Below are 13,498 nucleotides of genomic sequence, written 5' to 3'. Positions count from 1 at the left end.
GATATTCTCTATTCGCAGTTGTGTGTTCAAAGCACTAGAGTGCCAAAGATCTAGAAAACTAAAATGTAAAAAGTTTCAACAAAGAAGCAATTTTAGTGTTTATTCGAATTCAGTGTGTCTAAAGAAATTTGATAATGACCAAGTTTGCAAAATAATATGTTAAACCACTTTTGACTGCTGTCTAAGATATTGCAACTTTATATCTTATATCTACCATGAGAAGCAAGAAATTTGTTTTCTCAAGAACAAACTTTGTTCTTGCTCTCGCCAGCAAATTTCATACTCCATGAGAAACTCAACTGCTGAACTCCTGGGAGGTCCCTCCCACTGCAGCTTACATCACACGCGCTAAGCATTGTGGGAATCTGACAGAAACTACAATACAGCAGATAAAATATTGGATATCACCATGTTTTGCGACAGACGCGCTCCTCCGCACACAATGTATCCTCTATCCACAAATTATTTGCCATTTGTGTCTTGCCATATGTGTCTTCATATGCCTTACAAGATGTGCTATAAAGACTTTCATACCGCCTCTGGCAGCTGTTCCTCAAAACTATCCATTGCTATGACAACCGGCAGCAGAAAAAGCGGGAAGACAACATTTCCAACTGTCGGACACCACACAAGAAAAAAGTTCTGCCCAGATGATGTTTCGAGAACAAGCTGCGAGAACTCCCAAATCAGGGCTGCGAGAAAAAAATTACGTCATTCTTTTCTCGCAGCCCTGGGAGAGAGAACAAATTTCTCGCTGCTTGCAGAGTATGTATAGGCCTTAATTCATGTGTTGTCTATCCAAAGCACTTGTCCATTTTAATTCTTTTTAAAGTCCAATTTTTCAGTTGTGGTATTCAAGATAGGGCCAACTAGGCTTTAACTCTTTCCTGTTAACTACATTATGGTAAGCTGGCTCAGTGTTTCATCAGTTCTTCTACTGGAACTTCTGACAATAGCAGTGTATTTGAGGTGTCAGTCCAATTCACTTTCATACACAGTCAGATTGCTGCCGCTTCCTGTAAATCCTCTTGGTACAGAAGATAGAGTGGCAATTCTGTTTCACTTTTAATATTGGTTGACTCTGAGTGTTACATCTAAAATATATCACACTGGGGCTTCTATACACAGTGAAAGTAAAGGCTAAGTAATGATACATGAAATGGGATCCAGTGTGTAGACAGCACAGATCATGTTGACTCTTGCAGACACTTGGATTTTCTCATAATACTTCAGTTGTGTTTTAACACAACATTTAACATTTTAAATGATTTTACTGCCTTCAAAGTTAGACTGGACCAATCTACATGTTTTTATGACATATAATATCCGAGTGAAGTTTAATACAACAAAAGGATTTCTATCAAAATGGAAAAATATACTGATTAGCGCCGTGAAGGACTGGTGACCTGTCCAAGGTGTACCTCTGGCATTCACCCAAAGAGAGCAGATTCCTGTGACCCTAATTAGGAATAAGTGGGTATAGATAATGAATGAATGGATGAATACTGATTAGCATTGCCATATCACTTACTAACATTTATCACAAAACATTAATTGCAGAAACAGATTAAAAAATGTAGAGGTTCTCCATAACATATAAAGCCAGAACTGCATACTAGTCATGACTAATATAGGAAAATAAGAACAATCCCAGGTTTCTTTTCAGCACTGTAGCCAGGCTGACAAAAAGTCATAGCTCTGTTGAGCTCAGTGTTCCCTTAGCTCTCAGCAGTGATGATTTTATGAGTTTCTTTACAAATAAAGAGGTAAAATTAACCTGATTCTTCCTGCAGCTTCCCCAGATTAAACTTCTACTACAGTAGCTCTTGAATAATCTGTAAGACCTCAGTTACCGCAGTTATTTTAAGACTGCTTCTCGACCATAGATCTTTTCCTCTGGAACTAGCTTCCCCATCCAATAAGAGGATATGTACCTCAGGCTTTTAAGATTGCAGTAGTCAAACTGTTACTCAAGCCTAGTCTTGATCCAGGAGTCCTAGGTAATCAGAGTTATTTTTGACCAAGATTCAGTGCATTCAGAAAGTATTCAGACCCCCTTGAGTTTTTTTCAATTTTGTTATGCTGCAGCCTGATACTACAATTGTTTAAATTCATTTTTTTCTCATTAATCTACACTCAGTACCACATAAGGATAAAGTGAAAACAGAACTTTATAAATGTGCAAACTGATGTGCAATCAAATTGATAATAAATAAAAAACTGTGAGGAATGAGGACTCTGGTCTGATGAAACCAAGGTTGAACTGCTTGGCCTCATTTCTAAACGTTATGCCTGGAGGAAACCAAGCACCTCTCAATAGCTGCCCAGTACCATCCCAACAGTGGTAGCAGCATCATGCTGTGTGGGTGTTTTTCAGCAGAAGTGACTGGGAGGCTGGTCAGGGTTGAGAGAAAGCTGAACGAAGAGTGGGATAAAAAAGGAAGGAGTGAAGGAGGGACTGGGCAAAAACTGTTCCACAATGTTCAGGACCTCAGACCTTCCAACATGACAACGGCCCTAAGCACACAACCAAGACAACACAGGAGTTGCTTACAGACACCTCTGTGAATATCCTAGAGTGGGCCAACTAGACCCCTGACTTGAACCCTGTCGAACATCTCTGGAGTGACCTGAAAATGACTGTCCACCGACGGTCTCCATCCAACCTGACCAAGCTCAAGAGGATTTGCAAAGAAGAATGGCAGAAAATCCCTGGACAGGTATGCAAAACTTGTTGTGTCATACCCAAAAAGACTTGAGGCTGTAATTGCTGCCAAAGGTGCTTTAACTAAGTACTGAGTTAAGGGTCTGAATATGGTCAGGGTTGGCTCAAGTGACCTGAACCATCCCTTAGTTGTGCTGCTATAGGCTAAGACTGCCTGAGGACTGCTTCTTGGTGCACTGAGCTCCTCTCTCCTCTCCTGTCCCCTCTCCTCCTCTCCTCTCACCTCACATGTATATGCCACCATTGAATGTCACTAACTTAGTGTCTTCTCTCTCCTGCAGTCTGTGATCTCTCTCTGTACCTTCTGCAGGTATCCCGAGTCCTGGAGCTGTATGTTGTTGATGTGCAGTGTCTAGTATGTATTTGTTGTTTATTGTTGCTGTTCTTTTTTCTCTCCTCCTTTCCTATCCACTCACCCCAAATGGTGAGATTGCCAGGCTCCCCAAACTGAGCCTGGTTCTGCTGGAGGTTTCTTCTGATTAAAGGGTGTTTTTCCTCTCCACTGTCACCAAGTGCTTGCTTATAAGGGATTTGTTAGGTTTCTATTTAAGTTAAGTTATTACCCTTATTAGTACCACAGTGGGGAAATTGCATTACCACCCAAAGTGCACACACACAGCAGTGAACACACACCCGGAGCAGTGGGCAGCCAAGTGCATTGAGATAATTGTATGGTGATTTGCTGCTATGTAAATAAACTGAATTAAATTGAATGTTAATAAATTTATTAAAAATAAATTTGTTGGACTGGCTGTCCATATTGCAGTTTTTGATTTCAAGTATGGGTGAAAGTACCAGCTGAATTTGCTGGTACTGTTTTGTCTATGACTTCACATACAGCTGAGTTAACTTTCATTTCTCAGTCATTTAGGAGGTAAAAGTAGAGGATGCTGCTTAAGGGCAACCCGTCAGTTCAATGAAAGCCCCACTTAAGTGTCAGTCATCCAACAACCCCCACAATTTGTAATGCTGACACAGTCATACTAGTGGCTACATGTGCGAATTGGCTATACGTACTAGGCTGAGAGAAAGAACAACATATGACAAGTAAGATAAAGTCACTTTACCTTGTTTCCAGAGGCACATTGCTACCCAGCACCCAGCTGTCTTGCAGCGGGACGCTCTCGGGGGGCGTGGTCTGCAGCTCGGCTGGTGATTGGCCAGCCACAAGGGCCGGGCTTCCAGTAGGAGGAGTTAGCTGCCGTGCTGAATTCAGGGATTGGCCAGAGTGGAGTGTGGAGCCCAGAGATTGGTTGAGAGCTGTTACTGAGGGCTGCTGGCGGTGAGGGGGGGGTAAAGGAGGCAAGGTGGAGCCGTGGTGATTGGATGGTTGCTCTGTCAACAAAAAAGAATCATAGTTTGAGCAATGTGTTTCCTTGAATTGCATTTATTACACACTAATTTGCCATGTAGTAACAAAACTAACTGACATGTCTAGTTTGACTTTTTTCAGAGTAAATATGAATTCCTGTGTATTGGCAAAGTTCTAACTGTTACCTTTCTTGTTATGTACCAGCTGAGCCCTCTAAGGCACAATTCACAGTGAACAGCCAGTAACAGTCAGGTGTTAAGTATCATTTCATGTTTGTTGATGTCAGATGAGATTTTTATCTCAAATTTAACATAGTAGTGAGTATGAGCAGGAAAATGTAATGACAATCATTTTAATTGCTCGTGAAGCCATCTTTGAATTTGAAAGTCTTTAAATTTGCACTTCCTTCTTTTTTTCATATGTGTGTCAGTTGAAAACACCCTAAACATGTTTACAACTACAAATAAACTTCCTTTGGTTGATTCCTGTTTTTTTTTTTTTAATGTCACAACTCCAACCCTCCTTCTTTATGGGATCAGCCAGTTGCAGCTTCTCGCATGCGACCCTGGATGCAAAGGGGTGAATGTCTGCTGTGATTGCAGCTTGGAGGGACTGTCTGCTCCCTTCTATTTCCTTGACATGAGGAAATCACTATTAAATGCCTGATCATTTAGCCTCACCATAACCTAAACCCATAAGCGAAGTAAAACAACTCTTTGGAATGGTGAGGACCAGCTAGAATGTCCCCACTATGTCAAAATATCCTGATATTACTGAACTAAAATTTGTTGACATAATCAAGGAAAGTCATACTGGAATACAGTGGAAAGTCGAAGACTTCTACAGCTGTATATATAAAATTCATGAGAGGGACAGCATGCATGTACCAAATCAGTGTGAGAGATGCCACTCTTGACTCTAATGCAATTATGTTCACATTAAACCTAACTCCTAGTGTAACACAAGTAAAAATGCTGCCCAAAGCAAAGAGCTATACTGCAGACTTCACAGTGCAGGTAATAAATTATGCAGCTGAAACAAAGTTGGGAGTGAGTGTCATCAGTCAGGCAACCCGAGAGAGGAGGAGGAGGACATGCCACTTCACCTTCTCCCCGAAGTTAGCAAAATCGTTTACTTGACATGAAAGATTAAGAGTTCAGTGAATTAGGTAATGCACTTCTGGTTGTTGTTATGCCTAGCCTATGTTCGTCATAGGCTAATTTAGACTATAATTAGTATAATTAGAAATCTGACTTATACACCAATGCGATTTATATAAGTAATATTTTTTTCTGTTCAAGAAGACCATTTTTGCTAAGAGCAACTAATATTTCAGTGTGACTTGTAGTCCATGAAATACATTCATGGCATGAAAAAATTATGTTAGGGGAATAAAGAACTAATCGTGAAAATAAGTAATCAAGGTAAGAAATGAAAGACAGTTGATTTATGGTACATTACATTATTTATGATAGAAAACAAAAAAAGTAATGAAGAATAGACCCTATAGAAAGAATAGGAAGTGGCACAAGAAGTCAATTAAAAGTTCCACAGCAACAACTGTCAACATAATTTTACTGAACCTAAAAGGACAACAAGGACTGTAAGTGAGACACAGTAGAGGGCCAAGGCAGAAAGATAAAAGAAAAGACATCAAAGGCAGGTGTGAGAGATACAAAAGGGGAAAAAAAGAGTGGAGACTAGATTCTGGAAAAAATAAAAGCCTCATTCACAAGGTGAAAAGTGTCAGTAGAGGAATTAAGACTTGTGGTTCTTGAAGCATTAAAACTCATGCCACTTCAGGACTCCCAGCAAGGAGAGGGGAGCAAAGAAGGTCTCTTTCCAAAGCTGCAGGCTGGCTTCTTTGTGGGGTATGTAGGTAGAGAGTGCCTAACAAATAGAGCTTTGAAAATCACTGACTCCACACTGGCTTTAAACAAATACATGGCTGACAAAGTAATTGCAATCATATTAAACATATACGAAACACAGGTCCTGCCCTTTTAAAAGAATGACTCTGTAAGACAATAAAACATCTGCATCACAGTTCATCAGCTTATGTGTTCTAACCTTGTTACTCTGGCTGTGTTTTCACCCATGTTCTCACCACATCAGGATCTTAGTATTCTCTCAGTTTTCATGAACTGTCACAATCCACCTTGCAGATGTCCCAAGATCTTCCCTCTGTCCATCAACTAGTTCTGGCCTCCCCACCTATTCATCATCTATTTATTAGTTTCTTGGTATATACACCATATACCAGCAGTTGTCCCTGTGCCCTCTTTCAGTTTGTGTATTGAACTGCCCTAGCTCTAGTGTTGCAGCCAAAGCTGCCTATTCCTGTTTTCCCTGTTTTAGCCTTTGTGTGTGAGTGTGTGTGTGGCTTTTGAGTGGTTTGTTGGTTTTAGCATGTTGCCCATTCTGGTTGCACTGTCAGGAGTGCTGCTTCCATTTTTTTCTTCCTGGATTTATCAGTCATGACTCTGAGTAAGCTTGTTATCTTAGTCATTACAGCAGTGCTTAACTGCCTCAGCCTCCAGTCTGTTTATGTCTGTGTTTGGATCAGTTCATCCACAATATTACATAGGAAGGTTAAAGCAGATTCAACTTTTGATAAAAAAACAGATCTGTAGATTTTGTGGATTTTAGGGACATTTATTTAATGCTATTCAATGCTACAGGTCAGATGAAATTAGATGAGATAATCTTTATTAAGCCCCAAAGGGAAATTCAGGCAAACATTAAAGTTAAATGCAGCTAAAGGTCGGGTTATGGTTAACTGGTGAGTATTAGGGTTTGGGGCAAAGGATATAGCGAAACAATGTTCTAAATCAAAGCAGAGGTGGTGTAGTGCATAAATGCAGGCGTCCAATGTATTCCCACTTCTGGGAAAGTGGTAATCATATGATTATTCTTGTACAGCAATCTGTGGTGTTTATGTAAAGGAGAGTTTTGTTCACTGACTTTAGGGCAGTGCCTCCCAACCTAAGTACCCTGCTAAATCTGAACCAAACCCTTGGGAGTAGCTCTGCCTAAAGGACACACTTAAGGAACAAATAACTTACAGTCATTCTACAGTCATGTTTGGCAACATTTATTACTAAGACAATTAGGAACTGGAAGGAGGAGCATGTCCACAAAGCGATGATGAAGAGAAAACTAAAAGCTGGATACACACCACACACTAGAAAAGGTGTGGGTCACAAAGTCACATTTGATTACACCAGTTTCTGAGATTACATACCTGTGGCACTGCCACCGTGAACTTGTTACTACAAACAGTAGGTGTGTTGTCTAACGGTCACTTGGTTGAGTAGTTGATGAGACGTTGTCATAGTAGAGTGTGTTATTGATTACTGCTGAAAGCAGTTCAGTGAAATTGTTGCACAAGGAAAGATAGCACTAGAAGAGCGGTTACTAGAGTTTGGGTTAGTACTGTGTACTAACAGAGAAGTAAACGCCTGGCCCTGACTAGTAGTAGTTGTGTTGTTGATTACTATTGTATGTAGCACAGTGAAATAATCTGGGTTACATGAGGAAATGCCTCACCAGAAGAACAGCTACTAGAGTATGTGGTTAGTACTGGATAATAGAGAAGTAAACACCTGGCCAGTGCTGCACATCGTACACCATTGTACAAGTTTGTAGAACAGTTGAGCTCACTAATGGTTATAAGACTGCCAATGCTGCAGTTTTTACCATCACAGAAACTAGTCTCCCCAAGTACACACAAATCACTCAGGTGGAAGGCAGGGAGTACACCCTGGACGGGTCCATCACAGGGCCACATATATAGACACAGAGACAAACAACCAAACACACTCACTAACTCCTATGGGCAATTTAGAGTCACCGATCAACCTGACATGCATGTTTTTTGGACTGTGGGAGGAAACCGGAGTACCTGGAGAAAACCCACGCAAGCACAGGGAGAACATGCAAACTCCACACAGAAAGGCCGGGTTGCGAACCCAGGACCTTCTCGCTGTGAGGCAACTGAACCTGCATGTTTGCTTGTACCATATTCCTACACATGGATAACTTCTTGAAGATCCAGAATGCATAATGAACAGTGTTAAAGTTGTTTGACTGCATTATCACTCAAACCTCCAGACAGGTGACCTGGGACACCAATGGCATCTTGTTCCAAAATGCTCAATACAGACAGCTGGTTTGATGTTTGGAGAATGGAAAGTTTTTTGTGTCTCTCTTTAAAGGTGTTATTACAGGCAATACTGTGCTGACTTTGCATACCTGTAGACTAATAATGCATGCAATCAACAACTCTGTCCCAAACCACATGATGCCCTCACTCAGAGTCAAAATTTTCCCTGAACCACAGAATGCTAAAGTTAGTGTCTAGCTTTTGAGCATGATTTCTGGAAAATAATGACAAAATGTTTTGAAAATTGTAAATTAATATTTCTCATGAAAAATCCCTAATATGCTCAGCATTGATGAATCCTGGCCATTTTTTTAGTTATCATAGAATGATAAAAGGACGGATGTGTGAAGGAAATTTTCATATAAAATGCCACCTTTGTTCCAGCACAGACAAGCAAATGAACGTTCCGTGTGTGAACTCAACAAAGACCACTAAAGTGTATTCAGGTGGCAGGAAGACACAGCTAGTCACACAGACTTGCTAATTACATTATTGACCATTTGCTGGTATAAACATGATTTACATGTTGTGTAACTCAATCTCTCAGTGATAATAAAACCCTCAGAAGCAAGACCTGTAGTCTTGGTCGATCAAATCGACCCATCCAAATGTACTGCTTGTGTTTCTGTCTCTTGCCTATTAAACTTGCCATCCTGTAAATTGTATTCTGTCTGTACTTATATTTTTGCTACGACAGTAGACAGACAGTAACAGTGGGAAAGAATAAGGGGTTATGACAAAAAAATTATGCAACTGCACATTGAACCATGCCTTCTATTTAAAAACACACACAAAGCTGGACAGTTTGATCTTGCAACATTTGATTGATTTTGTAGTTTTCAATTACAAAAATGGTAATTCACTTCAATCTCAATTATATTGCCATTAACTTAGCACAGGTATATCTTTCTGGATACTTTCCACCCTGGTGGAAAATAAAGATCTATTCTATTCTATTCTATACCTTTGCATAGGTTTGCAGACCACTCAGGCAAACTCCTGATATAACACATTTTTAGCTTTATTTTTTTCTACATTTATATTAGTGTTTTTGAAAGCAAAATAAGTTTGTGTCAGTTTTGATCTCAATGCTATTTGAAGCCTATGACCTTTTACAGGGATAACACTTCGCAGAGGACACTTTTGTTCTTTTGCTGGCAACATGATGTGTAATGAGGCTGAGTGGTTAGCACTGTTGCCTCACAGCAAGAAGGTTGTGGGTTCGCAACCTGTCCTTTCTTTGCATGTTCTCCCAATGCTTCCATGGGTTTACTCCAGGTACTCTGGTTTCCTCCCACAATCCAAAAACATGCATGTCAGGTTGATTGGTGACTCTAAATTGCCCATAGGAGTGAGTGTGAGTGTGTGAGGTTGTTTGTCTTTGTGTGTCTCTATGTGGGCCTGTGATGGACTGGTGACCTGTCCAGCGTGTACCCCTGCCTTCCACCCGAAAGACAGCTGGGATAGGCTCCAGCAGATCCCCGTGACCCTGATTAAGGAATAAGCGGGTATAGATAATGGATGGATGGATGAATGTTGTGTAATGAAATGCTCAACCAAGAACTGCTATTTCCTGTTAATTATTGAATCCTACTCTGTTTCTTTCAAGTGATTTGCCACATTTTTATCCAAAATAATTAAATTATTGGAGTGTCTGATATAATACTACCTTTTTTTCCATGTCTTTGGTGTAACAACATCCATATCTAATCAGCCATGAGGCCCACGTACACAAAAGCAGAAAATCAGGATTACCTCTTTGTATGCAAGCTAGTTGCTTTGGGTCTGTCATTTGTCATTCTCACCATGTCACGGTGATGGACAAAGGAGATGAATGAATGAAGTCATGGATTAATTCTACAGGCCTAATGGCTGAGCTTAGATGCCAATACTGTATATTACAACTATAGTACAGCTCTCTCCTGATGGCGAAAGGGTGAAGTGTGGGTTTTAAGGTTGATTTAAATACGGTTTACAAATACTGATGGGACTTTTGGTCTGTCTGTACACACATACACACACACACAGACACATGTTTCTATGGTTGTGAGGACACTTTCTTAGACGTCCACATACCTTCACCTAATTTATTAAATAAAGGGGATCAAAATGTGTTGTCCCTGTGAAGTGAATATTAACTACAAAAAAGTGACAGCTACAGCCAACTAATTTGACTGCAGGGGATGTAGATAATCACTATGAAAGGAGAAAGTATTGTACAGTTGGCTATTGCCATAAAAAATATTTGTGAAGGTTATAGTAGATGAATAGACACACAAATCACATGACTTTGACAGCAAGAGACTGCAGTTATCTTAATTTCTTTTAACATTAACCAAACAGTTACAGTTACCTAAACCTAACCATATTAGTACAGAACAGGTCTTTTGGCCTTTGTCCTTGCTCATTTCTATAAGTGTCCTAAGGTTTATGAATAAAGGTAATAAAGAATGTTATCATTTATGTTGAGTGGCAGGTTGGCAAGTCAACAAAAATAGAAAAAAAGACTATTTAAAAACATCACATTCAGTTTGTGACAACCGAAACCCTGCCCTTTGTACACTGACATTCAGTTCTGCTTTCAGTAATTGAGTCTGTGACTTTCTTTTAAAAAGCAACGCAAGGATTTTTATTGTGTTGACAACACAGCCTTGACTTGCTTGTCTCCTTGTCAATTTGAACATTTGTGTAATTCATATAATAAGAAATGTTTAGCTGATTTGTATACACTATTGACAACTGAGAAAAGCTTCTCTGTAATTGCTGTGCACCCATTACATGTATGATTTTCTTTAGAACCATTTTATCAGCATCGAGTCTGTCGTCCAGACTGATGAGAACAGGCTTTCACCCCAAACTGTTGACACAGAAATGCTGGTTGACAGGCTCATTGAATGCTCTGAATGTATTCAAGACCAAACACCTAAGGATGTAAGAATAATATCATTGTACACTGGCCATGGTTCCATTTATTCTGGCTCAGATACAATATGTCTTAACTTAATGCAGTGTCAAGGTTATGACTAAAGCCTGTTTCATGCGTTGCTTTAGTGTTCCAAGTCCTATATGTAAGCTCTCTGGTTATTCAGCAGATTTGCGTATAGTGACATCTTGGGCTAACTCTAATTATAAGCCACTAACCCATCTAACCACTAATCTGAAGCAAAGTGTACATTTTCATGAAGTAAGTTATTTAAATAAATCAGGGATAAATTTATGAATGTGAATATGCATACAGAAAACACATCAATCAAATCCATAGAGTCTTTTGATTTTCGTGGCATTGGGTGGAGAATGTGTAAACAAATTATATTAATTTGCCTTTGTTATACAACTTCACTACATTGAGAAATCATTTGGGCTATCATTTCCACAGTGACTTTACATCTTCACAGATCTCCAAAACATGTGAATCTCTTCACGCTCAAGATTTGCCCCAGTCCTCCTCCAATGATAACACTCAAAGATGTATTTAATACTAATATGATCAAGTAAAATAACAATGACTTGCAGGTAAGTTCTGCAAATGTCTAAAACCGATGCTAAGTCAAAAACAGCAGAACAAGTATAGCTACCACCTGTGACTAGGAAAAATCTCAAATAAAGTGAAGAACCCTTACATAAAATAAAAGCTGAGTTAAACTGTGACAAAAAGGTTGTAATATATCATTTCAAACATATGTGTCTCATTTCACAGTGAGAACAGAGCACTCGTTGTCACACACACACACACACACACACACTCCCTTTCTCTTCTAACCCACTTTGTCTGCCTCTATGCATGCATGTGTGTTTGAGCCTCAAATCCTACCCATCAGCCACTAGTCTGAGGTTCATTTACCTGATCAATGATTGACTGTCTTTTCTTTTGTCTCTTTCATTTTTTTTTACAGATCTTTTTGCAGTGTGGCCCTGATCTTTGCCACCTGCTGGTTGTTGTGTCAAGAAGGATATTTATTTCTCTTTCTGTCTTTTATCCATCCCTGTCCTCACCACAGTCATTGATTAGGTTTGGTGATGAGGAGAAACAGTTTTTTAATTTGCTCTTTCCCTCTTGCCTTCCTCTTTTGATTCAATGACTCATTGATTAGTTTCTGGTGTTGAGAGAATTCCCTACCTGTTTCCAAAGGAAAAAGCAGTAAAGGTTATTTTTTCTCTCTCTACTTTGGTCTGACCTTGCTTTCACTTTCACTATAGATACTGTCAATAAGACTTGGCGTCATCCCACTGTTTGCAAACTTGTCTTTTTTCTGTTAAATTTCCCACAGATAGCGCTGGCATCTCTGAGACATCAAAAGGCTGGATGGTGGTGGGTATTTGGTGTGTTTTTACTCCCAGGAAAAAAACATAAAGTAATTTTTTTGATGAGTGGCAGGGTATGTTCACAGCGACCATAACTGCCACTGCTGGATTAAAACAATTTATTGAGGCCACTGGCTTTTAATTAGAAAGATACCCAAAGCAGTGTGTTTGATTACTTCCTGTACTTATAGCATTAGTTAATGCTACACTGTTTATATAAAAGACACCATCCTGGACTGACAAGTGACATTCAGACAGCCTGTATGGTCAGCTTTGATACAATTAACAATTCAGTTTCTTCACATTGTAAAGTTTGGCCTTTCAATAGTAAAACAATGAAGTTTCTTCACATTGAAAAGTTTGGCCTTTTAATAGTAAAATATTATAATATAATATGGCAATATGAAGCTAATACATTCATGGCCGTACCCATTATTGAGGACACCGAGCTCCTGACTGTCATGTAGTATAATTACATCTGTGTCTTTAACCCTCAGGGGTCGATGAACATGCCAGTGCGTTTCGTGCGTTTCTTTTCCTGATAACGGAGAAACAAACTTAAATTACTCCGTCAGTTTTGATCGTACAGATAAAAGCAATATATCATTCGAATCTGTAAAGGGTCTAGTTTTATTTGTATACACTCATAATAACAACAAAACGCTGTGCTTTTGTAAAATAAAGAAAGCAGACAGGGTGCGTTCTCTGTCTTCTCTGTCTCTGTCATCTCTCTTCAGAGACACATAAATAAAACAACCTGAATCTCACCGAATACTTGCCTCATAAAAATAAGAAATACAGTATATGGCTAGAAAGCTTGAAATGTCTTCATTTAAATGAAACAATTCAATTCGAAAACACATCATCACTTTTTATTTAATCTGTATGAACGTAAGGAGTGGTATGCTTTCTCCTGTCTCACCTCATTACAGCTAATGTGATCCCGCCTCGCACTGAGTGTACTGTTCATATGGAAATAATCTGAGGTGATCCA

General features: G+C 39.4%; 1 protein-coding gene across 5 annotated transcripts in view; it reads right to left on the bottom strand.

The window, feature by feature from the left end:
* tenm3 (teneurin transmembrane protein 3) overlaps positions 1–13,498 on the bottom strand; it is a 180,102-nt gene that overhangs the window by 115,746 nt on the left and 50,858 nt on the right. For all 5 annotated transcript variants that reach the window (XM_026302846.1, XM_026302847.1, XM_026302848.1 and 2 more), the window contains one exon: positions 3,793–4,060. In XM_026302846.1, the coding sequence (XP_026158631.1) occupies positions 3,793–4,060 (268 nt within the window). The remainder of the gene's footprint in view (positions 1–3,792; positions 4,061–13,498) is intronic.

Source organism: Mastacembelus armatus, chromosome 1 (genome assembly GCF_900324485.2).
Source record: "Mastacembelus armatus chromosome 1, fMasArm1.2, whole genome shotgun sequence".
Lineage (NCBI taxonomy): Eukaryota > Metazoa > Chordata > Actinopteri > Synbranchiformes > Mastacembelidae > Mastacembelus > Mastacembelus armatus.
The sequence above is the reverse complement of the archived record's forward strand: the minus strand, read 5'-3'. Positions and strand labels throughout refer to the sequence as shown.